Source organism: Vombatus ursinus, unplaced genomic scaffold, assembly GCF_900497805.2.
Source record: "Vombatus ursinus unplaced genomic scaffold, bare-nosed wombat genome assembly UNPS02014813.1, whole genome shotgun sequence".
In the NCBI taxonomy this organism is placed as follows: domain Eukaryota; kingdom Metazoa; phylum Chordata; class Mammalia; order Diprotodontia; family Vombatidae; genus Vombatus; species Vombatus ursinus.
Window position 1 is genome coordinate 15843743 of NW_020954591.1, and position 24801 is coordinate 15868543.

The following is a 24801-nucleotide window of genomic DNA, read 5'->3' on the forward strand; positions in this document are numbered from 1 at the left end:
GCATTGGGTTGCGTCTTTAAAAACTTTTTTTTATTATGAACTTGATAGACATCAACAAACTATTTCCACATACAAAGAACCAAAAGAGAATTGTATATGACACTGTGAATCATTATAAGTATAAAATAAATTTAATATGATAATTCCAGTAAGTCCTGGTTCTTTCATTTTTTGTTTTATTTTTAGTTTTCAACATTTACTTCCACAAGATTTTGAGCTCCAAATTTTCACCCCGTCTCGCCCCTTGCCCCACCCCAAGATGGCATGCGTTCTGAATACCCCTTCCCCTAGTCTGCTTTCCCTGCTATTTCTCCTACCCTTCCCCTTCTATTTTCCTGTAGGGCAGGATAGATTTCTGTACCCCATTTCCTGTATTTCTTATTTCCCAGTTGCATGTGAAAACATTTTTTTTTAAAACATGTTTTTTTAAACTTTAGGTTCCAAATTTTCTCCCTTCCTCCCTCCCCACCCACCCTCATTTGAAAAGGCAAGCAACTCAATACAGGCTATACTTGTGCAGTTATGCAAAAAACTTCGATAGTAGACATGCTGTGAAAAACTAACTCTATTTCCCTTAATCCTATCCTGCCCCCCCCCCCAATTTATTCCATTCTTTCTTTTGACCCTGTTCCTCCTTGGAAGTATTTGCTTCTGATTACCCCCTTTCCCAATCTGCCCTCCTCTCTGTCATCCCCCTACTCTCTTGTCCCCTTCCCCTCCTATTTTCCTGTAGGGTAAGACAGATTTCCATACCTAATTGAGTGTGTATGTTATACCCTCCTTAAGTCAAATCCTATGAGAATAAGATTCACTCATTTCCTCTCACCTTCCCCCAGTTCCACTCCCCTGTAAGAGCCTTTTCTTTTCTGGTTTTTTTTTGTGAGATAATTTACCCTGTTCTACCTTTCCCTTTCTCCTTCTCCTAGTATAATCCTCTCTCACCCCTTAATTTTATTCTCCAGATATGACCCCTTCATCTTCAACTTACCCTGTGCCCTCTATCTATCTATCCATCCATCTATCTATATCTATATATACGTACATATAATTTTTTCCCCTCCAATTACCCTAATACTGACAAAGGTCTCATGAGTTACAAATATCATCTTTCCATGCAGGAATGTAAACAGTTCAACCTTAATAAGTCTCTTATGATTTCTCTTTCCTGTTTACCTCTTCATGTTCTACTTGCGTCTTGTATTGGAAAGTCAAACTTTCTATTCAGCTCTGGTCTTTTCATCAAGAATGCTTGAAAGTCCTCTATTTCACTGAATGACCATTTTTTCCCCTGAAGAACTAAACTCAGTTTGCTGGGTAGGTGATCGTGGTTGTAATCCTATCTCCTTTGCCCTCCGGAATATTATATTACATGCCCTGCGGTCCCTTAATGTAGAAGCAGCTAAATCTTGTGTTATCCTGATTGTGTTTCCACAATACTTGAATTGTTTCTTTCTGGCTGCTTGTAATATTTTCTCCTTGACCCGGGAACTCTGGAATTTGGCTACAATATTCCTAGGAGTTTTCCTTTGGGGATCTCTTTCAGGAAATCGGTGGATTCTTTCAATTTCTATTTTGCCCTCTGGTTCTAAAATATCAGGGCAGTTTTCCTTGATAATTTCTTGAAGGATGATGTCTAGGCTTTTTTTTTGGTCATGGCTTTCAGATAGTCCAATAATTTTTAAATTCTCTCTCCTGGATCTATTTTCCAGGTCAGTTGTTTTTCCAATGAGATATTTCACATTGTTTTCTAATTTTTCATTCTTTTGGATTTGTTTTACAGTGTCTTGATTTCTCATAAAGTCACTAACTTCCAGTTGCTCTATTCTAATTTTTAAGGAAGTATTTTCTTCAGTAACCTTTTGGACTTCCTTTTCCATTTGTCCAATTTTGCTCTTTAGGGCACTCTTTTCTTCATTGGCTTTTTGGACCTCTTCTGCCATTTGGGTTAGGCTATTTTTTAAGGTGTTATTTTCTTCAGTATTTTTTTAGGTCTCCTTTAGCAAGCTGTTGACTTGCTTTTCATGATTTTCTTGCATCACTCTCATTTCTCTTTCCAGTTTTTCCTCTACTTCTCTTACTTGCTTCTCAATATCCCTTTTGAGCTCTTCCAAGGCCTGGGACTGATTCATATTTTTCTTGAAAGTTTTCGATGTAGGAGCTTTGACTTTGTTTTCTTCTTCTGGTTCTATGTTTTGATCTTCTTTGTCACCAAAGTAAGATAATATAGTCTGACTCTTTTTGCGCTGCTTGCTCATGATCCCAACCAATTACTTGAGTTTTAAACTCTTTGTTAAGGTAAGAGTCTGTTTCCAATGTGGAGAATGTACTGTCCCAAGCTTTGGGGGTTTGTACAGCTGTTTTCAGAGATACTTCTAGGGACCTGAAAAGTGTCAGTTCTTCCAAGGTGCTATGATAAGGGGCGAGGTGTTTCCTCTCCACCGCCACAACAAGCTCGACCACGCCAGCGCTCCTCCTCGCCCCAGGACCGCCCCTCAGAACTGTGACCCAGATCCAAGCACAGGCAAAGCAAGAGATTGCTGCCTCAGCCCTGGCAAAGAGATCCTTGCAATCCCCCTCTGATCAGCCACTAGATTCCCCCTCAGTCTGTGAGCCAGAAACTCAGAAGCCAGCTGCTGCCCTCGGGGCAGCTGAGATCTAGCTTCTTCTCTCATTGCAGTAATAGACTTTTCCCATTGACCTTCTAAGATGCCTTTGGTGTTCATGGGTTGAGAAGTCTGGAAACTGCCACAGCTGCCCGCGATTCAGTCCTCTGAGGCCTGCTCCAGGGTTGCTGCGGCCTGTGCGCCCTCGCCGCACTGTGCTCCTCTCCCAGCGCGGCACGATATACCTTTCTGATCAGCCATCCAGGTTGTCTTGGGCTGGAAATTTGTTTTACTCTGTTTTTTTGTGGGTTCTGCTGCTTTAGAATTTGTTTAGAGCCATTTTTTGTAGGGATTTGGAGGGGTTTGGGGGAGAGCTCTAGCAAGTCACTGCTTTCCCTCCATCATCTTCTCTTTTGTTTTCTAAACTTACTTCTGTTGAGATGAGTTTGAAGGAAAGAAGGGAGGGGGAGATGAGGAGAATGAGCACTCCAGATATGAAAGAGAGCTATGCAAAGACACAGAGAGAGGAGATGGAACATCATTCATGAGGAACGTTAAGAAGGCTAGTTTAGCTAGACTGTGAAACACATGAAGGGGAGTAATGTGTAATAACACTAGAAAAGTTAAGTTAGAGTCACGGTTTAAACAGCTTTCAATGTCAACCACAGGAGTACTTATTTGATCTTAGAGGTGATAGGTAAGCCACTAGAATTTACTAAATAAAAGAGTAACAAATTCAGACCTGCACTTTAGTAAAGTCACTTTGTCAGCTGTGAAGAGAATAAAAGGGAGTGGGGCAAGACTTAGCATTTATATAGTATTTTAAGGTTTGCAAAAGCACTTTACATGCTATCTTATTTGATCTTCTCAACAGTCCTATGACACAGATGATATTATCATCCTCACTTTACAAATGAGGAAACTGAGGCTCAGATTAAGTAAACTGCCCAGGGTGACAGACTTAATAAGTGTCCCAAGGCAGAATTCAAACTGAGATTTTCCTGACTCCAAGGCCAAGACTCTCTCCATTGAGCCAGTAAGTTGCAATTAGGACAGACTAGATGAGAAGTGATGAGATATTCAACTAGGGGAGTGGTCCACAAGAGTAGAGAGAAGGGGATGGATGAAAGATCGTGGAGAAAAAACAAGATTGGCAACTGCCTGGATATGAGGGACAGTGAAAAGTCAGGGAAAACAACACAATTGCAAAAATGAAGCATAATAGTAATACTCTCAATAGAAATAAGTTCAGAAGAGAAGTGGGTTCACAGGGAAAGATTCTGTTCTGGACATATAGTTTGAAATGTCTAATAATTAGTTGGTGATACAGTCCTGAAGCTATGGAGAGAGACTAGCTTGTCAAGATCTTTTTGAATTTTGTCATACAGTGTGACAGCTACTGTGTCAGCATTAACAAAAATTTTAAACAACATAAGACCAAGCACAAATTCTGGCACGATCCATCAAAGACAATTGACAAGTAATTTGTAATTACTTTTTGAACCTGGCTATTCAATGAATTCTGAATTCATCTAATTAAACTATTGTTTAGCCCCCATTTATCTATCTTTCCCATCAGACTAGCATGAAGTGATTTTTGTCAAAGGCTTTACTATTAACTAGGTAAACTATATCCAAAGCATTTGGATACTCCTTCCAATGTTGCAAATCGTAATCTATTTACGTTTACCCATCCAGGGCACACCTTCTCCATGTCCTTCTGTAAGTTTAGCCTGGGGAGTTCACCTAACCTACTGGAGGCCTTTTTTACTTCCTCCTGACATCTTGTGTATAAGAATTATCTACCTGTCATTCCTCTCTGTCACACATGACCAGGATTTATCTAATGACATTTTTTTTACTCCTGTTCTTCAAAGTTTCCCATTGTTTATATTATTACACACCTTTCCAATGTCCTCTATATAATATTTACTATGAATTTTTTTCAGAAACTGTCATGTTGCATGCCTCGGTGCCATACACAGCACTAGTGTTAAAAAGCACCTTTGTTTCTGGGAGAAGTATGGGATCATTAAAGTTCCTTGCAACTCCTTCAAGACAATGAAGACTTTTCTCCTCTTTCTTCAGACCCAACTTGATGTCCATCTGTACTGTGTCCCAGATATACAAAATGATGGACAACCTTTATGGGCTGTCTATCCAACAGTATATCAAAATCTAGGAAGGACATTCTTCATACACTTGGTTTTCCTGTGTGGCTGAGCAGGCCTTTTGAGTTGTTAAGGATCTCATCCAGGAGGCTTTACAATGTTCTGGGGCTTAATGCAACCACCATAGTCATCCACAAATTACAGCATGCAGGGGACAAAAACCACCCGCAGAGAATCCCTCTTCTAGTTAAGCTCTGTGAAGGATTTCTCCTTTACAGTGGAGAATATATCTCCCTATTTTATACCTCATCACATTTATAGAGATTATTGTACAAGGTTGTACAACTTCTGATTGACATCTTTCAAGAAATCTTGAATGACTATGATGTACGAATGAATCCCAAAAAGGTTAAAGGACTTGCCTAGGGTCAATAATATATAATTAAGTGTCCAAGGCAGGTTCTAAACTTGGGTCTTAATGTCTCCCAAGTCCAGCACTCTATTTGCTATGCCACATTGATTCCTCATGAAATTACATGAGTTTCTTAAGCAAAAGAACCTATTTAAATTTGGGGAAAGATTTACAGATTGTTACAAATATATTACAGTATAAAACTTCCAACCCTTTATCAGAAGAGAGCCATGAAGGTGATGTCTTGCTCTACTAAATCAAATGCTTTTTTATAATGAATAAACATTAAACACAGTGGGAACATGTATTCAATACATCTTTCAGTCAAATACGTGATGGTAAAGATGTGGTTCACTTGTGAACTGTTCCCTACTAATAACTTCATCAACGATATCTTCTATCTTGCATGGAGATGATTGTCACAAGAATCTTTATCTAGCTAGAAAAGAAGATATACAGGCAAGTGGTTGTCAATGTTATCTCAGTTGCCTTATTTCAGTATTAATAAAAGTTGAGATTCTTTGTCAAACCTTTGGTATTTTTCCTTCTCTCCACTATCCCTCAATACTCTCACAACTATGTAACTTGCAGCAGGGAAATCCTCTAGGTATACCTGGTCTCCCATCTCTGTTCTGTCTAGTGGCATTTTTACCTCCTCTATAATAAGCACGGATGGGAATGAGATGTAAGATGCCAAGTGCAGTAGAAGTGCTGTCCTTAAAACTGGAAATAGTTTATTATTAAAATACTTACAGATCTTTTCCACTTTTCTATTTTTTCTTTTGTTTGCTATTATTGTCTTTGCTTATCTAGATATCTCATCAAGCTTTTTTCAAACTGGTTTTACCTTCCACTGCTTCTCTGTTTTATGGCATGATGCTGCTCATAGTTTTCTTTCATCCTTTTTTTATAAGATTTCACAAAATAATTTATATTCTAAACTGACTTTTTACTTTGGCTAGCTGTCCCAATGACTACCTGGTGTAATAACCTTATCAGTTAAAATGTATCTCCTGTTGGCTGTGGATTAAATGATTCCAGAACACTTGAGGTACTCAGAGACTATACCATGGCTACTTATTTTTTCCCCCATGCATCATTATTGTGATTCAACATTTTATGTAGTCCTTATTCTGACCAATGAAGACAGATGACATTCTAGTTCATAATGTTTCAATTGAGTAGCATTTTTTAAAATAACTATACAATACCTGAGCAGTTTCTATTTTCAACTTGTCAATATTGAGAGTATTTCTCTGTAATCCACTGGCAGCCAGTGAGAGAAGCTGTTTCAGGGCTTTAATATCCTCTTGGACTTTAAGCATTGCTTTAGAAGACATTCGACTAATTTCTTCTTGAACCTGTTTTTGTTCCTTCACAAATTTCCTGCAAAAATTTCAATAAAATGCAATTTTAAAAACTACTTTCTAAACCAATTACAAGTAAAGATAAGAGGCTGACCAATATGTCAAATTCCAAGTGCCAGAAATATACTAAAAAGGCTCACCTAAAGTACGTATGTCCTATTGCAGACTCAATGCAGTCTACCCACCGGGGCCCTTCCCCCAGCAGGTAGAGGGAAAGATAGAGCCAGATAGATAGGATGACTAGTTAAATACTGCCTCTGGCACCAGGGGAAAAAAAACAACTTACCAACTTCTACATCTAACCTACTCTGACTTACCCATTACTAGAGTATTCCAAGGCTGCTAGAGTCTAGTTACTCAAAATTGGAGCATTTGTGAAAATCTGACACTTCCCATTTTGTGCTCCAGAGTACAAAATACAGACTCTCACCAACCTAGCCACTTGAAAAGTTCTAGGCAAAGGTAGTGGTTTAGGACCAATGTTAATGCTATTTCATTTCCAGATCAGGAACCAATATGGAGGCTTGAAGAACAGTGAGGCAGTCAGTGAGCCTGAATTCTCAATATCCTTCATCTATGAGGCTGGTATGTTAACGATAAACCCTATGTTTAGAGCAATTGGGTATAATGCTCTCTGTGCTATAAAATCCCAAGCAGAGCAGGCATATTTTGCTCTTTATTCTCCATTGCTTAAAATTCTTTTAAGTACTTAAGAACTTTTTGTTCAATTGCAAATTTTCAGAAAACTTACAATAATATTCCAAATTGAGATTTGAATGCTTATCTTTGAAGTCCAACATTGTTAATTTTATTAGATACTTACTGGAGATTTTCAACATCTTGGCAAATTACAGGAGGTAGATTTTCATCCTTCAGTGCTTTACTATCCCTAAGAAAAACACCATACATTTATTTTAACCAAACAGATAAAAGAAACTTGAAATTTCTTCAAAGATAGGTAAAACAATGGCAAGTATCATTCAAGAGAACAGTTTATACATTGATCATGATCACAATACTTTCCATTTACACAGTACCTTTCCTAGAAGAATTTTTTTTTCAAAAGTATGGGAAGTTTTTAATCTGCACAAGTATTTTAGGAACTGGTAGTATAAACGCCATCCTTTTATATTTCTAGTTAAAAAGCTTTAATATGGTTTTAAGTTGACAACATTTGAATGACAAGGACCCTAACAAAAGTATGCCAGTTCCCAGCAAGTAGTGTAACGTGGGAAAAGGGAGTCCTTGGCTAATTCTCCACTTAAACCATTCCACCAGCCATAAAATTAGCACAAACCTACACAATTTTCCTGGAAGAATTTTAAATAACTTTACAATTATTAAGCCCTAAGATATTTGTAAAATCAGCACTTCATCAATAAGTTCTTTGCTGTTGGCATGCAAACAGAATATCAATAACTCTTTCAACTCCACTTAGCAAAAAACAAAACAAAACAAAACAAAAAAACACAAACTACAGAAATGGTTATAGAAGAAAAGACTTTTCAAGGCTTCAAAATAAAACCATGAGCTATTTTTATATGAATTAGATAAGCAGCAGCATACTCAAAGTTTATGATTAAAAATAGAAAGTGGGCATAAACATTAGAGGTTGGGGCTTTAGGGGAGGAAGAGAAGAGGTGAGCTACTAAAAATGCTAGCAAGGCTTGAATAAAAGATCTACTAAGAATACTGAAGGAGATAAAGTTGAATAAATGAGGCAGAGCCAGGCTTGGGAGGACTACTTGAATGCCAGGATGAAGTATTCTGATTTAACCCAATAGTCCAATTTCTCAAACTAATTTTGGCAATAAACACACAATAATAATTTTAATATTTATGTCAATGGTCAAATTTGACTTTAATGTAATACATGGTGTGAAGCAAGGTGTGAATCCAAACCTATTTTACAATACCCTATCCAATTTTTCCAACATTTTTATTCTTCTCCCCAAAGTTTTGTTTTCCCCAGTTCTGAAATTATCAAACACTAATCATTTATGTACAATGGTTCTATGTCTGGAATCTCTATACTACTGTAGAGATCTATTTTCCTATCTTTGTCCAGTACCACATATTTGTTATTACTATTCTAAAGACTATTTTGAAATTTAGCAAGGTAACCACTGATTTTTTTTCCCCTCATAATTCCTCTGGATATACCTGTCCATTTATGCTTCTATATGAATTGTGTTTTCTTTCTCTAATTCTGTAAAGGAGTTAAAGCAATAATTTAATCTGAAAAAAACTGACATTGATGTTATGTTCACTTGATACAACCATAGCAGGGAAAAAATTTCTCCATTTGTTCAGTTTTCCTAATTTGTCAAAATTATTTTAAAGTTTTCACTGTGTAAGCCACAGGATTGCACATTTATAGTTAAAAGGGACTTAGAGGCCATTTGGTCTGTCTCATTTTTCACATGCTATTAAGTGACAGAGTCAGATTTTGAACTCAGGTCCCTGTCTCAGCCACTGTATATGTAGGCTTACACAGTCTTTTTGAATTACAGCCCAAATATTTAATATGCTGTGTAGCTACTGTAAATGTTCTTATTCTATCCTGCTTTTATTTACTGGAGATAATATTGAAATGTAGATGATTTTTGTCGATTTATCTTATATCCTGCTATATTACAAATACAATGTATTATTTAAATTCTTAAAATATATGTATTTTTGGGCAAAAGCAGAGAAGTGGAACAAGAGGCATTCGTAAGAGCCAACAAAAAATAGGACAATTCCCTAATAAAGGGGATAAACACTTCTCAAAAGAATTGAAAAAAAAATTGCAAATTATTAACAACCACATGAAAGAATGCTCCAAATTACTAAATTGAAAAATGAAAATCAAAACAATTCTGAGGTCTCAACTCATATCAAGAAAATTGGCAAAAAGAAAAAACATGAGAATAGTCAATGCTGGAAGGGTTGTGAAAACCAGGCACATTAATGCATTGATGGTAGAGCTATGAATTAGTACAATTGTTCCAGAAAAAAATTTGCAATCATGTTGGGGAAAAAAAGTGCCTCAGGTGTCTACAACCTTTGACCCAGAGATTCCACTGTTAGCATACGCCCCATGAATGTCAATAACCAAAAGAAAGGCTCTCCAATTCATCAAAACATAGATAGCAATACTTTTTGTGGTAGCAAAGAACTGGAAACAAAGTAGAAACAAGGAAATCTGGGTGACGTAAAAACAAAAAACAGTAAAAAGATAGTCAACAAAAGGAAAAAGAGAGTGATAAGGCTAGAAAGACAGTTTGGACAAAGAATATGAAGGACCCTGAATGAAAGACTAAGTTTGGAGTTTATTCACTAGGCATTGAAGAGCAAATGAAAATTCTTGAAGAGAGCAATAACAGATAATTATAGGATTTATTATAGCATTAGACTTGTTTGTGGTAGCTGATTATTGTTCAGTTTCAGAAAGAAGAAAATGAACAAGAAGGTGAAATAATTTTTCAAAGTGAATAGAATATATTCATCTTATTCCAAACCTTATGATCTAAGTGCTAAATTGTTATTAAGAAACAAAATTTTAGTTTTTCTTTCTGAAAAATAAAAACTACTTACTCTGGTCTTGTTCCTGTTTTATCACCTAAAAAATTAAAGAAGTATTATGTAAGAATAGGAAAAGTATTAGAACTTTTTAAAAATGCTAGTGATCTGAATATATATATATAAATATATATACACACACATACACGCATACGCACAATTTAAGGTGGAGAAACTAAAGTCTTGACCCCATTTGAAATTTGCAAATTTCCAAAATCATTAGATTTTATGAATTTGAATTATTTGGTTAGAATATATCTGAGATACGGCATTTATCTTCCAAAGCAAGGTTTGAAAATCTCCTTCCATCCTTGTTCTTGTCCCACCCCTCCAACATAGTGTTATCATGAAGACTCAATGTCTATAGCAGACATCACAAAATTAAAATCTGTACACCACAGGAAGTAGAATTTTCTATCAAAGTATATTCACTTAAAAGTACCATTAAAAAACATCCCACACTACAACCTCCTACATGACATACTCTAGCCAGATACCGACTTTATCTACCTCTAAGTCCCAGGCTCTGAGTTCGGTCAGTAATTAGTAAACTTATAACGTATAAAAAAGTATTTTCCTAATATCTGAGATAAGATTTTTTTTCACCAATTGTACATTCAAACCCAAAACTGTGACACTACTTCAAAGAAAATGAAATCGGGGAAAATTTAAAATAAAAAATAGCATAAATGAGCCTGTAACTCATAGTCTACTTTATACCTACAGAGTATTTTCACTGATTGGTTTTGAGGTTTAGGTTCCAAATTTACTATCCTACTTTCCCCTAAATATGAATGCAAATGACATAAAAAGATAAGACTTACTCTTTTTATCTGAAGAGCTGCTAAAATCTATACCACCAAGGCCTTCATTGCCAGTGGTTGAAGGAGCTGCAGTAGTTCCCAATGTTAAACCCAGGGCATTCTGTCCAAGTCCTACAAAATGATATGTAAAGGAAAAGATGTCCCAAAAATACTATATGAATATTGCAGAGTAAAGCACTTATTAACTTAAACAAAGAATTATTTTTCTGCACTTGACTTTCAGGAGAAACAAACAAAAGACAAATAAATTAGCTAAAATCAGAGATACGATAAAGGCTTTAGAGACTATGTTCAGGAAAAATGAAATTTCAATAAAATGGGTTTAAATTATCCAGCAATTTTGCTACAAAGAAATGAATTAACTTTTTTGTGGAACTGAAGTTACTTTGAATTTTTGGGGGGGTTGTGGGGTTGGGTTATTTGTTTCAGAGTTGATTTCTTCAATGTGCTGGTTAGCCTGTATGGAAACTCCCTCCACGTATGCAGAATAGCAACTGTCTATGACTCTGTCAAGAGTTTTTCCTGGGGCAACGAGAATAAACAACTTGCCCATGGTAACACAAATATCTGTCAGAAGCAAAATGAACACAGGTCTTCCCAACTTCAAGGCTGGTCACCTCTATATACTAACACATGGTGCTGAATGTTGAAGGCAAAATCCATTTCAATGAGATCACAAATTCATGAGCATAAAACTATTTCACCTGTTTATTCACAAAAAAATTTATTTAACTTTCTTATGATGGGTAATTCAGCAACCTTATACTTCAATGTTATAAATAGCATTTTGGACCTTCTAAAATAATTTTCTGAAAATTTAATTCACTTTATCATAAAATTATAGCTTTAGAGCCTGAAGAAATATTAAAGATCATCTAGTCCAACCCAATCAACTTATAGATAAGGAAATTGAGGCCCAGCAAGGTTAAGTGACAAAGTCACACTGGTGCACAGTGACAGAACCTGGATGCAAACCCAAGTCTTCCAAGTCCAAATTCTTACCACTGGTATTTTCTATTTTTAATACTTAGATCGATGAAGATTAGCTATCAAAATAGAAGAAAATTTAAGGCATTATGCTGACTTTTACCTCTCTCTACTTAAACCTATGCTGTATGTATGTGTGTGTGTGTTCACACACATATGGTATATACCAGGATGTATCACTAAGGTACATGGCTATTGCCCCTTTCTGACCAAATGCCACCAAGATTCTTCAAGCCTTCTATTGAAAAAATTAAGTGGGACCTCTAGATTAGCACAATCATAACTACAAACTCAAGAATCAAAGAAAAATTATGGAAAAAAAAATTAGCAAATAGACCTGAAATGAATGAAACATAATTTATCTATCCTTTCTATTCCTGCTTTGTCTGGATTTTTTCAAATGTATCTAAGATAACTTTAGAATGAATAGAAGATAACTTTAGAATGAATATCTACCAAACAGATTTGTGTGCCTAAATGATGTAGAGTAGAGGTTATTAAGAATAAGCAGGAAAGTTTGGTGAGGATAATGGTGTTGTTGTAAGATCAATATGAACAAGGCAAAAATTATTTGGTCAGCATCACCACCACTTCAAGGCTTTCTTCTACAAAGTGTACTAACCAAAGCCTACAGTTATTGGTTTATAATCAACCTACAAAAGGATGCTATTTAAAATAATCAGATAATGATACTTAAGTGAAGACATGGAGAATATTAAAAAAAATACACAAATGCCCAGTGAACTCAGCTCTCCAGCACTACAGTGATTTTAAGAACATGGAATGAAGTAACAAAAACCATAAAGCATTAAAATTCAATGTCCCAATTTAAAGTGAAACTAGAGATTAGTCATTTGACAAAAACATCACTTTTCTCTGTTGTCAGGGATCTCCTCAAACAGAGTTTTGTAATAGATCTACATTCCATTTAGTATATGGCATAGCACTAGCTGTTCAACAAATGCTCAGAAACAGAAAACAATGCTTTTAAAAAATAAAGTCAATTTGCTCAATAACAAAAAATGCTACAGACAAGTTACAAATAAAATTATTTTCAAGGTTTTTGCTAAAAAGTAAATAGACCATAATGCTCTTAGAAAACAAACCTGCTCAAAATAGCAATTGAGGATAAGAGAAAAATGAATTATTTCAATACTGAATTTTTAACATTTGAAAAGGAAATAAATTTTGAAACAAAAGTAACTGATCACCTGATGTTGCTGTATTTGTATTCTGGAAAAGAGAGGTTCCCAAACCAGGTAAAGACCCTCCGAGAGAAAGCCCCGTTGATGAAGTTGTAGTTGTAGCAGGTGTTGCACCCAAATTTAAAGAAAAGCCTGTGGAAGCTGCCGAAAAAGACAGACTAAACATCAAGAAGAAACCCTACTTCATAAACTATAGATTTTTCTTGAATACAAATGTAACTTTACTCCTAAATGAATAAAATCCCATTTAAATGGGTATAGATTCCTCTCTGGGAAATAGTTTTCAAGTTAAGCTATAAAAAGTATTTGTTCCTTGGTATATAACATTCAGAGTATCAGCATTTATGTATTTATACTATAATGTTTAGAGTAACAAGTTACCCTTAAAATCCAAACTACAGAAAACAGTTATCTAGCGCTGCTTTGAATGACTAAATATACATTTTTGTTACCAGTTAATCTACATGCCATACACACACAGTAGTTACTATCCTTGTCCTTGGAAACAAAAGACAAACTTTCAAGTGTGCTACTTCCACTTAAAATTAAATTATGTTGATTTTTCCTCTCCCAAAAAGATTAGAGTTGCAAAATTTTACATATACATGTGTGTATTTATACATACACACACACACATTTCTATATTAAGTGCCAAATTAGCCTCCTACTTTACATATTTCATAAAATCTAGTTTTCACATAATTTTCTTAAAATGAGTATTTACAGTCTTCGACCAAATAAAAACAAAACTTATTCCAATTTAATGCAACTTATGTTTCTGCCATGAATTTACCTGCTGCTGGAGTTGATGTAAGGGCAGATGAAAGAGAGAGAGGACCACTTGAGGTAGAAGTAATAGGTAAAGCAAATGGTGTAGCAGATGCTGCAGGTTTACTGAATCCTAAACTGAAACCTGTTGTTGTTGCAGATGTAGTGGCAGGTGTCCCTGTAATAAAAATATTTCATGATGTTACATAAATATTTTACACCTGTAACTGTCAATTTTCTCATTTGTAAAATGGATATAATAATATCACCTATAGTCCTTTCACAGCCTGATATGACCAACAGCATATCAAAGTGCCAATCATGGCCCAGGCATCAAAATGAGATAATGCATATAAAGCATTTTATAAGCTTTAAAGCAGAACAGAAATCTCAATTATTGCAGTCCTGTCCCTGCAAGATAGTCAAAAGAACTTGGATCTTGAAGTCAGAAGACCTGAATTTGTATCCTGGCTTTAACATTCATTAGCCAAGTGACCTTTAAGAAAGTCATTTTATCTCTATGAACTTTTTTCCTCATCTGCAAAATGGGAGAAATCTATCTATTTATCTATCCAGATAAAACATTCTGTAAATCTTTAAGTTCTATATAAATAAACAATTATTACTGAAAGATCAAGGGCCTATATATGCACAACAAGCAGTATACTTGTGTATAAGATCAAACTCCCTCAACAATAGTTACCTAGTAATTTCAACTAAGAAGACTAGTGAAAACCAGCAAGGAAAACAGTAGACAGGAAGAAAAAGTCCAAGGTTATTTTGTCATGAGAGGTTGGAGAAATATGTCAATATGGATTGAGATAGAAAGATAGGAAAGCCACGGACTTGCTATTTAAAAGGATCTTTGTGAATGCTTCTCTTGATCAAAATAGTTATGACCATATTATAACAAAGTTTTGATAACCTTTTCAGCCCTGGGAGCTATAGTAAGAAAAGGTAAATTGAAGCAGCTAATAAATGGGTGGGAGAGGAGGAAAAGGTCCATTTTTATGGGAGAATAATAGAACGCCATTAAAAGTCCACTTGAATTATCACTCAAAACAATAACTGTTCTATGCTGCTCATGTCCACACCTAAAAACTGGACTGCCACATGGGGAAAATAATAATGATAACTCTTATGGTAGTATTTCAAATTTTGCAAAACACTTTACATACATACTTGATCTCATTTAAGCCTCTTAACAAACCTGTAAGGTAGTAATACAGGTATTATGATTCCATTTCACAGATAGAGAAACTAAGCCTAAGACAGAGTAACAAAGGTTCAAAGATTTGAACTCAGGTTATCATCATCCAGCCCAGAAGTATATCTACTACACATTACTTCCCAAAGTATATCTGCTGCTAATGATACTAAATAAAAAAAGTGACCACACCTAAGAACTCACAGATTCCTCAAGAAAACCTAGAAAAAATCTAGTTGAATGCTCTAATAGAAAGGAGGTGGGTTGTAAGCCAGAAATCAGGCACACTTACTTTATAAATGAGAAAATGAACTTCAAATGCCCATCCCTAACTAGATGCCAATGCCAAGTTATGTGATTTTTAGGTGTGAAGCTTTTCCCATTAAAGTTGTGTCTCTGAAGTAACTCATGAAAAGTAGTAGCATATTAAAAAATGTTTCACTTTAAAAACTACGAAAGGCAATTAAAACAGGGGAAAACAATCCCTACATTCTCAGAACATTCAAAAGACGTAATGATTATGTCCAGTTATTTCTGCATTTTCTTCATTCCACATGTCCCCACCTCTGAGAACGGCAAAGTTAGGAGGGTTGCAGGAAGGTCATGCCAATCATGCCCTAGGGGTTAAACTCAACAAAATCAGTCGTTTCAGATCTACTGCCAAAATGTTCTTACCCAGGGTTAATCCTGTCCCTAGAGTCGTTGCTGTTCCTAGAGATAAAAAAAAAAAAGAATTTAACAATTATTAATTATGATGATTAGTGACATTTACACACTGCTTTAAAACTTGCAAAACATTTTAATCTTATTTGAGCTTCATGGCAACCTTTGATATTAGTGCAACAAATATTTTTATCCCCATTTTACTGATGAGGAAACTGAGACTGAGTGAAGAGTTGCCTAGAGTCATACAATGCTGCGTGTCTGAGAAGGATTAGAATCCAGGAATTCTAGACTGTTAAGTCTCACACTCTATTCACAATGCTCCAATTAAAGATTTGGAATGATCTACAAGAAAAATAGTATCTTAATAATATCATCTCACTGGAACATAAATAAGCTCCTCAGGAGTTCGGACTGTTCATTTTCTAAAATTTGTATTCCAGTACCTACCAAAGTCCTTGGTTTGAATATATACTGACTGAATATTATACAAAACCCTTCTTTACTTCAACCATTAAGCAGAGCTCAAAATCAACATGAATCAATAAGCACTTCTTAAGCATACGCTAACAAGTCAGGCACTGTGCTAAGCACTAGGGATACAAAGATAGAAGTAAAACAGTTCTCCTCCAGGGGCTTACATTCAATTGAAGACAACATACACACATCTAAGCATTTATAGAACATACAAGGTAATTTGTATACTATGTAATTTTGGAAGGAAGACCCTAGAAGCTGAGGCTGCATGTAAAGCCAGTCCTTGAGCTGAGCTCTGAAGTTACAAAGTCTACGAGGTGGCACTCCAGGAATGGAGACAGGAAATGTAGTGCTGTGCATATTTAAGGAACTGCAAGAAGGCCAATTTGGCATAAACACAAAGTGAATGAAGGGGAATAATGTCTAATAAGCCTGGAAAACTAAGAAAGGCTCATGGTTTATAAAAGAATTTAAATACCAAATGGAGGAGCTGTAGTTTATCCTAAAGATAAAAGCCCCTAGAGTACATAGTTAAGAGAATAATGTGATCAAATTATGTTTTAACACCATTTCAGAGGTTGTGTGGAGATGATAGAGAGGAGAGACTTAGGGCAAAGATACTAATTAGGAATTTATTGCAATAATCCAGGCAAAGGGGCTGAGGGCCCAAAAGAAGTATGGCCACGTGAAGTAAATGGAAGGGGAAAGACTTGGGAGACACTGTGGTGTCAAAATCTGCAAACTTACTTAATGTAGGGGGTAAGAGAGAGACGTCAAAAATAATTTTAGGGTTTCAAATTGCAAGGATAGTTAACAAAAATAGGGAAGTTTAGAAGAGGGAGAGAGAAAGGGGAATAGAAAGAGTTTGAGATGCTAACAAGAACATTCAATTTAAAATATCCAATAGGTCATTGGTGATACAGGCCTAGAATTCAGGAGAGAGATTAGGGCTGGATTTATGAATCTAGGAGTCATCTCCATAAAGATGATAATTAAATACAAAGGACTAATAAGTTTATCCAGAAAGAAAGTACAGCAAGAGAAATAAAGAGGGCCGAGGGCAGTGCTTTGGTGTATACCCACAGCTGGAAACTAATTATAAATTTCGAACATTCCAAATATGCAGAATTAAATTTTGTTCCAAATTAACAATCAAAAGCATAAAGGGTAAAATAAATATTCTCATTTGCTCTAGTAGAGTAGGGCAGCTTTAACTTGGAAAAAGTTGGGGTTGGAGAACTTTGGTTCCAATCCTGGCTCTGACATTTTATTGTCATGACCTTAGATAAGTCACTTCTCACTCTGGGGTTCAGATCTTCATTTGTCTTCACTGTCATGAGCTAATAGCCCAATATATCAAAACCTGGGGCAGCGAGACGGTGCAGTGGATAAAGCACCCACCCTGCATTCAAGAGGACCTGAGTTCAAATGCAGCCTCAGACACATAACACTCACTAGCTGTGTGACTGAGCAAGTCATTTAATCCCCAATTGCCTCACACACACACACACACACACACAAAAAGCCAATATATCAAAACCCAAAGGTGAACTGAAGTCCCCCTTCACCATAGTCTTGAATTCTGTACCTATTTCCTGAGACTCTAATTATTCAGAAATTATGATATGAAGTTAAACCTAGGTAAGTTAAAAAAAAAAACCTCACCAAACTATAGAGATGAAATGTAAAATTCAACAATGAACAGCTATACCAGCCAAGTAGCGCCAGAATTTTCAATTATTTTCCCATAAATACTAACGGAAGGAAAAAACTGCTTACAAACTTCATTAACTATACAAGATACTTTTATGTTAAATCTGAAGTTAAACCTCTCTCACGCAAACCAGGATCTAAAGAAAGTCCCACTTCTGATGTATTGGACAGGCAATAATCCTTCAGTGTACAAGTAGACATGTTTGTGCTATTATTGAGAACAACTACGTCAGTAGTAACTTCCAATATTGTTGAGGTATCATGATCAATTACCACATCTACCCAGCTAAGAACAGACATGTCTTGTATGTCATTTATTTCTATGTGCTCTGTGCTCTACTGTAATGCTTCACCTTAATTTAGAGCTAAATTGTCTAATCTTGGGTTCTAACTCCAACAACCTACTAACTGTTATGACAGCATTCATGTACACTTGGATCTTTTCAGCAGGTCTAGGCTGACAAACTAGATTCTTTTCCCCTCCTCTTTTCTTACTTCAACCCCTCCCAAACCCCAGAACCTATTAATACCACTCCCCCAATATACCTCTTGTTGAAGCATGTAGGAGCAATCATTAAACAACCACAAAACCTGTAAACAGAAACACATACTACAGAACTGGGAAAGGGGCTCAGAACTGGCATGCATAAAGGCTGGAAATTTAATTTCTAAATTTGTATCCAATATATAGTTAAAAATTAATTATTCCCTACCTGTATTAGTGCCTCCTAAAGTGAACCCTGTAGTAGATTTTGAACCAAAAGGTCCAGTTCCAAAACCCACAGAAGTAGCAGTTGTAGTTGTTGGATTTGTTGTGCTTCCAAGAGATCCAAAATTGAGTCCTACTGATGAGGTGGTATTACTGAATAAAAAACACAAAAACAAACCAAAAAACAAAGGTGATTCGTCAATACAACAGAACAGAATAACAGACTATCACAAATGAAAGGGAAAGTGAGCTTTATAATTTCCAATGTCTTCTTTCATTTTGGCATATCATATACAACTTTTAACCTTAAATATAAATTCCTAAAGAACAACTACCAATGAATCCAGTTTTAATGAAGTAGTTTAAAAATATACCTGTCTTGTCTTTTAAAATATACACAGAGAAAAATACTCATGTATGTACATCTCCATGACGCAGATTTGCTCCCAGGATTATGTTAACAAACAATTCAATCTGACAAACATTTATCTAGTACCTATTACATCCATACCACTCTTAAATGGTGGAAGACACAAAGATGAATTAAGACATAGTCTAGTCTTTAAAGAACTAATTTAGTTTTCCTCCCACAATCTAGCTGGGACCATCAGACAATGACAAAAATAAAACATGAATTAGGCTATGATAAACGTATAGGAGCACAGTGGCACAGTGTAGTGTGGTGGTGTCAAATTAAAATAAAAACCTATCTTTACAGGAAGCTTATTGACATAGAAAACTACAAATTCACAATGTCGATGTTCTACTGTATTTTTAGTTTGTTAAACATTTTTCAATTACATTTTAATCTTATTCAGATGTACCTGCAAATTTTGCAGGCCACATGCACCTAGTGGATAGAGGGCTGGCTTCAGTGCCTGAAAGCTGAGTTCAAAGTCCAGTTCCTGCCACGTATTAGCTGGGTAACCGTGGACAAGTCACTTAATCTTTAAGGACCCTAAGCAACTCTCTAAGATTATAAATTAAACATTTGCCAAGTTGCAAAAATAAAGGGAGTTTCCTCACCAGAAAGTCTCTGCATTGATCAAATGGGATGACAGGCAGTGTACAGGCAAGCTACAGTTTCATAAATGATCCAAAAAGGGATCTCAGGTCAGGAAAACAACAAGGGAGACTGAGCTAAATTTTAAGGATAGGGACTGGGGTTGGGAAGAACAGTGTAATACAGCCACAGGTGGTATGAGCAAAATGCACAGAGCTTGGCATAGCGGGTAATCTAGTTTGACTGAAATGTGTGCATATGTGAAAAGAAACAGCATAAGACAAGACTGGAAAAGATTTTTGGATACAAAGGCAATTATATTTTCCCACAAAACTCATTGTCACCAAGTAATAAATACCAGGCTAGGTGGATGTAGACAATTTAATCCAATAAGTAATGGGGGAGTCATCAAAGGTTTTAAAGCACAGTACTGATATGGTCAATGCTATGCATTTGTAAAATTATTTTGGCAGATGTGTGAAGAACAGGTTGAAGAAAGATTACATCGACAGCTATAATATCAGCAAGAACAGGATAAGAAGGGAAGCAGGGAAACCACTTATTGGAATACTGAAGTGGTCCAAATGAAAGGGCTGAAAATACCCTGAATTAGGTTACTAACAGTAGTAAAGGAAAAGAAGGAATGAATCTGAGATATATATAATCAATGGAGGGAAGGGTAGTAAGAATATAATGTTATATCCAATAAAAGAAAATGTCTCCAGTAATTAAGAATTCAGATTTTAAAGGACGTTATCACAAAAGTGCCCATCACATAATACTCTTCTTGTATCTAATTCTTTTTCTGATTTTTGAAAAATCACATTTTTAACAGCCCACAGGATAATTCTGTGAATTAATTTCTTTCTGAAGATGTGTGAACTGCTCATGTATATATTTATCAAACTATTTTCTTAGTTCTTCCATCCAATTTGTCAACTTTCATTATATTAAAAACAAAGAAAATGGCTGTAAGGATCAGCCAGTAACAAATTTCTACACTGTCTTCTCTGTCTATTGCTATATAATCATACTCATTCCTATAATCTACCAACACATGCTTTTTTTTGGGGGGGGGGTTTACTAAAAAGTGTAGAGGGAAAATTTATGCAGTAATATTATTTATCAGGGTCCTTATATAGTTATTAAAAACATTTAGCATGTATATAATACTTTACATATATCATCTTATTTGAAACTCACAATAACCCCATAAAGTAGGTGCTATTAATGATTCTCATTTTACAGATAAGAAAACTGAGGTCAAACTGAGTTTGGAAAAGGTTAAGTGATTTGCCCAGGGCTGTTATTTGTCCTTCCTTCTTGAAGAGGATCATGACATTAGGAAGGTGATTCACTTGCAAGTGAATTGGATTTAAGTGAGGCAGAGCTGTGCAAAGTTCTCAGCCTCACTCTCTCCTCTAGAGTCAGCTGGGTCCAGTGGCAAGACATAGGTCAGAACAAACCGCGATGCAGCGGGGTACCTTGGCCTTTTTAAGCTAAGGTCTTTCCCCAGGTCTCAGTTTGCCTGAGGCAACACCCATTCAGTGATTAAGGCTAGGTAAGAAATGAGGCAGAGAATGGCCTCTTTTACCTAGTCCAAAAAAAAAAAAAAATCGATCTCAATCTGGAAGGGGAAGACTCTTAGGGTTTCTGGCCAAAACAGAAACAACTTCGATTTACAATCACTCCGAGCCATCAGAACCCAAACAATGACCTAGTGAGGCTTAGGCTGAGACCTACTGTTGGCCCAGGGTCACACATCTAATAGATATCTTCAGCAAGATTTGAATTCAGGTCTTCTTGATTTCAAATCTAGCATTTTATCCAAGCCACCACCTAGCTACTTCTATCCTTGTTTTATGTTTTCTTGATCCATATTAAAATGCTTGGCACTATAATGTGAAAAATTGTATTTCCCAGTAATGAATAAAAGCTTGTTCCCACATGTCTCAAAGCTCAGAAATTATTTTATGAGAACCAGTGACAAAGGCAAATATGCTGATCAGGAAACTGACAGATAGGGTCTCATTGTTCAAGGGGCCACTGTACTAAAAATCTTACTTCAATAGCCTATAGCTGCCTTCTCATGTGTGTCTATACATAGATGTATACACATAGATACTACTTCCTATCTGAAAATAATGCAAATGAGCACTCTCCCTACAAATCACTAGTCAGATAGCTACCCTTTTAATTACACATAAATCTTATTGTTTGCTAAATTTCCAGTGCCCTGCTCTGCTATGATGAAGCCTTTGTTTCCGGCTGTGACCTTGTATATAGGATTAAGTTCTGTGATCGTGCATATAGAGGGAATAAGTTCTCCTCAAAATATTATTTGTGTTACTACTAAATGTTATTAAGTTAATATACAGCTACACATTTTGCCTTCTCAAGTAGTCCCAAGTTTATTACAAATTCAAGTGTATTATAGATACAGATTTTAAAACCTTCTTTGTTTATTGAAACTACTCTCTATTAACACTTTTCCCCCTTCCTTCCAAGAAAGGGATTTGAATATATCTGCTGGGAGGGGGGGTGGAGTGTAGGGTGAGAAGGACAATTTCTTCCAAGAAAGAACAAAGATTTACAAGTCTACTTCTTGACTTGCTTTTAAAAGATAAAATAGGGGCATCAGAACTTGACATCTATGTTAGGCTGAAATTATGTTGATTTACATGAATATAATTATACATACGTAAATACATCCTTTTAACTTTCTGGAAATTAATAGTGCTTTTATTTATTCCTGCTGAAATAATTTTTTTTTAAATGAGGGATAAGAAAAGGACCTGTTTTCTGTCCAAAATCTACTCAGTATGGAAATGTTAAAGTAGATAGAGAAACTTAGTAAAGATCTTGAATCAACAAACTTCTGTATTTCTTTTAGATGTTGTTACTTTAAATATAATTAGAAATTACTTGTATTAGATGATTTTAATACCTTTTCTTGTAAATGTCCAAATAAAACATTTCTTCTCAATGCCCCTGGATTTATAAGCCAAAATGTGACCTCTGAACCCTACATAAGGTATAGATTTTGGAACTGGAAAAAAAAATCAATATAACAACTGCCTGAGTCACGGAGGAAATTTTTTTCTATATATGAGGAGAAAGATGAAAAGCCATTTTGCTGCTTTCATCCTATGAGCTAGGGCCATGTGCTGTGCTTCAAGGGAACTGGGTCAGCAGTTAGCCTAAAACCTGGGAACACCAAAGAGGAAAAGAATGATGGAACCCTAAATATCCTTCAATAAACCCAGCTCCAGATTCCTAATTTTTGTGAATAGCTGGTCTTTCATTTCTCTGGTATGGCAGATGGCTTACCACAAAAGTATCCATTTAGAAAACATTTGCTACTAAATGACAAGGAAAGTAGACAGAAGAGCCATATCACCTCTACACTCCTTTTGCAAGTCCCTATGAACCACTAATTGAAATTAAGCAGCCCTAACAAGACTGAAACTCATTGATAGTTATTTCTCCTATCCTAAGAATGAAGGTTCAAATGTAATCATTCTATCAGGCTATTATGATTATGAATAGCAGTCCTCTTCTTTGCAAGCAAAGAGCTAAACAGGTAAACTTTGCCATTTGTTTTAGACAGACAAGGTACAGGCAAACACTAATCACAGCTATTAAAATACTCTTACTGAGATTTTAAAGTCTCAGAGCTTTATAGGTGGAGAGGGCAATCCACTGAGGGACTGGAAAGAAGGGCTTGTAGCAGCAGCAGGGGAAAAATGGGGCATATAGGCCAGAAACATTAAATGCAACTTCATTTAATCCAATCAGTCCTGCTCATCTCTTTCCATTTTCTCAGCAGCACGTGTGACTAAGATAAAGTAGGTAAAGTGATTTGCAAACTTTAAAGCACTATGAAAAAGTGAACTATTATAATAATGAAGCAATCCTAGAATCAGTTTCCCTACTATGCCTTCAGCTCAGATGTAAGGCTGGAAAGGACCTTAAAAACCTCCCGTTATTCTACGGATGGGGAAACAAACTCAGAGGCATTAAATTGTAAGCTCCTTGAGGGTTAGGACTTTCTTTGCATCGCTAGGCTAACACTTAGCACAGTCCCTGGACATAGGAGTTGTCTGTTAGATGTTACTGACAGGTCCGAGGTCAGGTAAATAAAGATGGAATTAGAAACAAGGTCAAACTTCCAAACTCAGCTATCTTTCTAATCACTAATGTGCTTCTTTATATTTACCTTCTCAGAGAACAGATTCTGAGGCATATTCTTCAGGGTATTTGATATTAGGCACAATCGGTCCTTTGTTAAGGAAGTATCACAAAGATGGCACAGTGGAAAGCCTTGGGAGAAAGCAAGTATAATAATTCCAGCTGTCAAGGAATTTACAACCTAGTTGGGAGGTATATAAAACAGTTTACTGACAGAAGAATGGTTATAATGCTGCCATTCTCTACTCTAGTCAGATCACATCTAGAATATGATGCCTAGCTCTGAGCACATCATATAAAGTATGTTAAGCTAGAGTAACCAGAGTTAGGAGAAAAAGCGGGTAAAACTACTTGAAATCATATCATTTGTTTAGATATTCAGTCTGAAAAAGAGATTCAAAGGGGACATGATCGATGTCTTCAAATATCTAAAGGATTCTTCAGAGGAAGAGAGATTATATGGCTTGGCCTCAGGAACAGAACTGGCATCAGTACCTGTAAGTTAAAGGAAGGAAGATTTTGGCTCAATATAAGGAAGAACTTCCTAAGATTAGAGCAGCTGAAAAAAATGGAATGGGCTACCTTTATATGAAACTATTCTTCCCCTTTGTTAGTAATTTTCAAGCAAAGGCTAGATGACGTGGCAAAAAAGGGATTTATATTTCTGGTTAGTGATAACCTCTGAGGTCTGTCAATTTCACGGATTCAGAGCTAGGTCTTTAGTAAACAGACATTTAAGAAGATTAGTAAAATTTCAAGAAATTAGGGAAATGATTTTTCCTTCATCTGAAAATATAAGTAATTTCCAAATTTTTGGAATGGCATATTGTCTAACTGCCCACAGATATATTCTCTACAGCATATTTATTTTTTAAACTAAAGTGAATTCAAGGTGATTCTGTAGTGAGAATTTCTCAACACCCCTTAAAACAGAGAACAGAGATTTGTGTGTGTGTGTGTGTGTGTGTGTGTGTGTGTGTGTGTGTGTGTGTGTGTG

General features: G+C 35.9%; 1 protein-coding gene across 1 annotated transcript in view; it reads right to left on the minus strand.

Moving 5' to 3' along the window:
- NUP58 (nucleoporin 58) overlaps positions 1-24801 on the minus strand; it is a 64744-nt gene that overhangs the window by 35345 nt on the left and 4598 nt on the right. Inside the window, exons 2-9 of the mRNA XM_027835115.1 lie at positions 18615-18763; positions 15724-15759; positions 13867-14019; positions 13080-13214; positions 10882-10992; positions 10073-10097; positions 7317-7382; positions 6338-6512 (exon numbers count right to left, since the gene is read on the minus strand). Coding sequence (XP_027690916.1) covers positions 6338-6512; positions 7317-7382; positions 10073-10097; positions 10882-10992; positions 13080-13214; positions 13867-14019; positions 15724-15759; positions 18615-18763 — 850 coding nt within the window. The remainder of the gene's footprint in view (positions 1-6337; positions 6513-7316; positions 7383-10072; positions 10098-10881; positions 10993-13079; positions 13215-13866; positions 14020-15723; positions 15760-18614; positions 18764-24801) is intronic.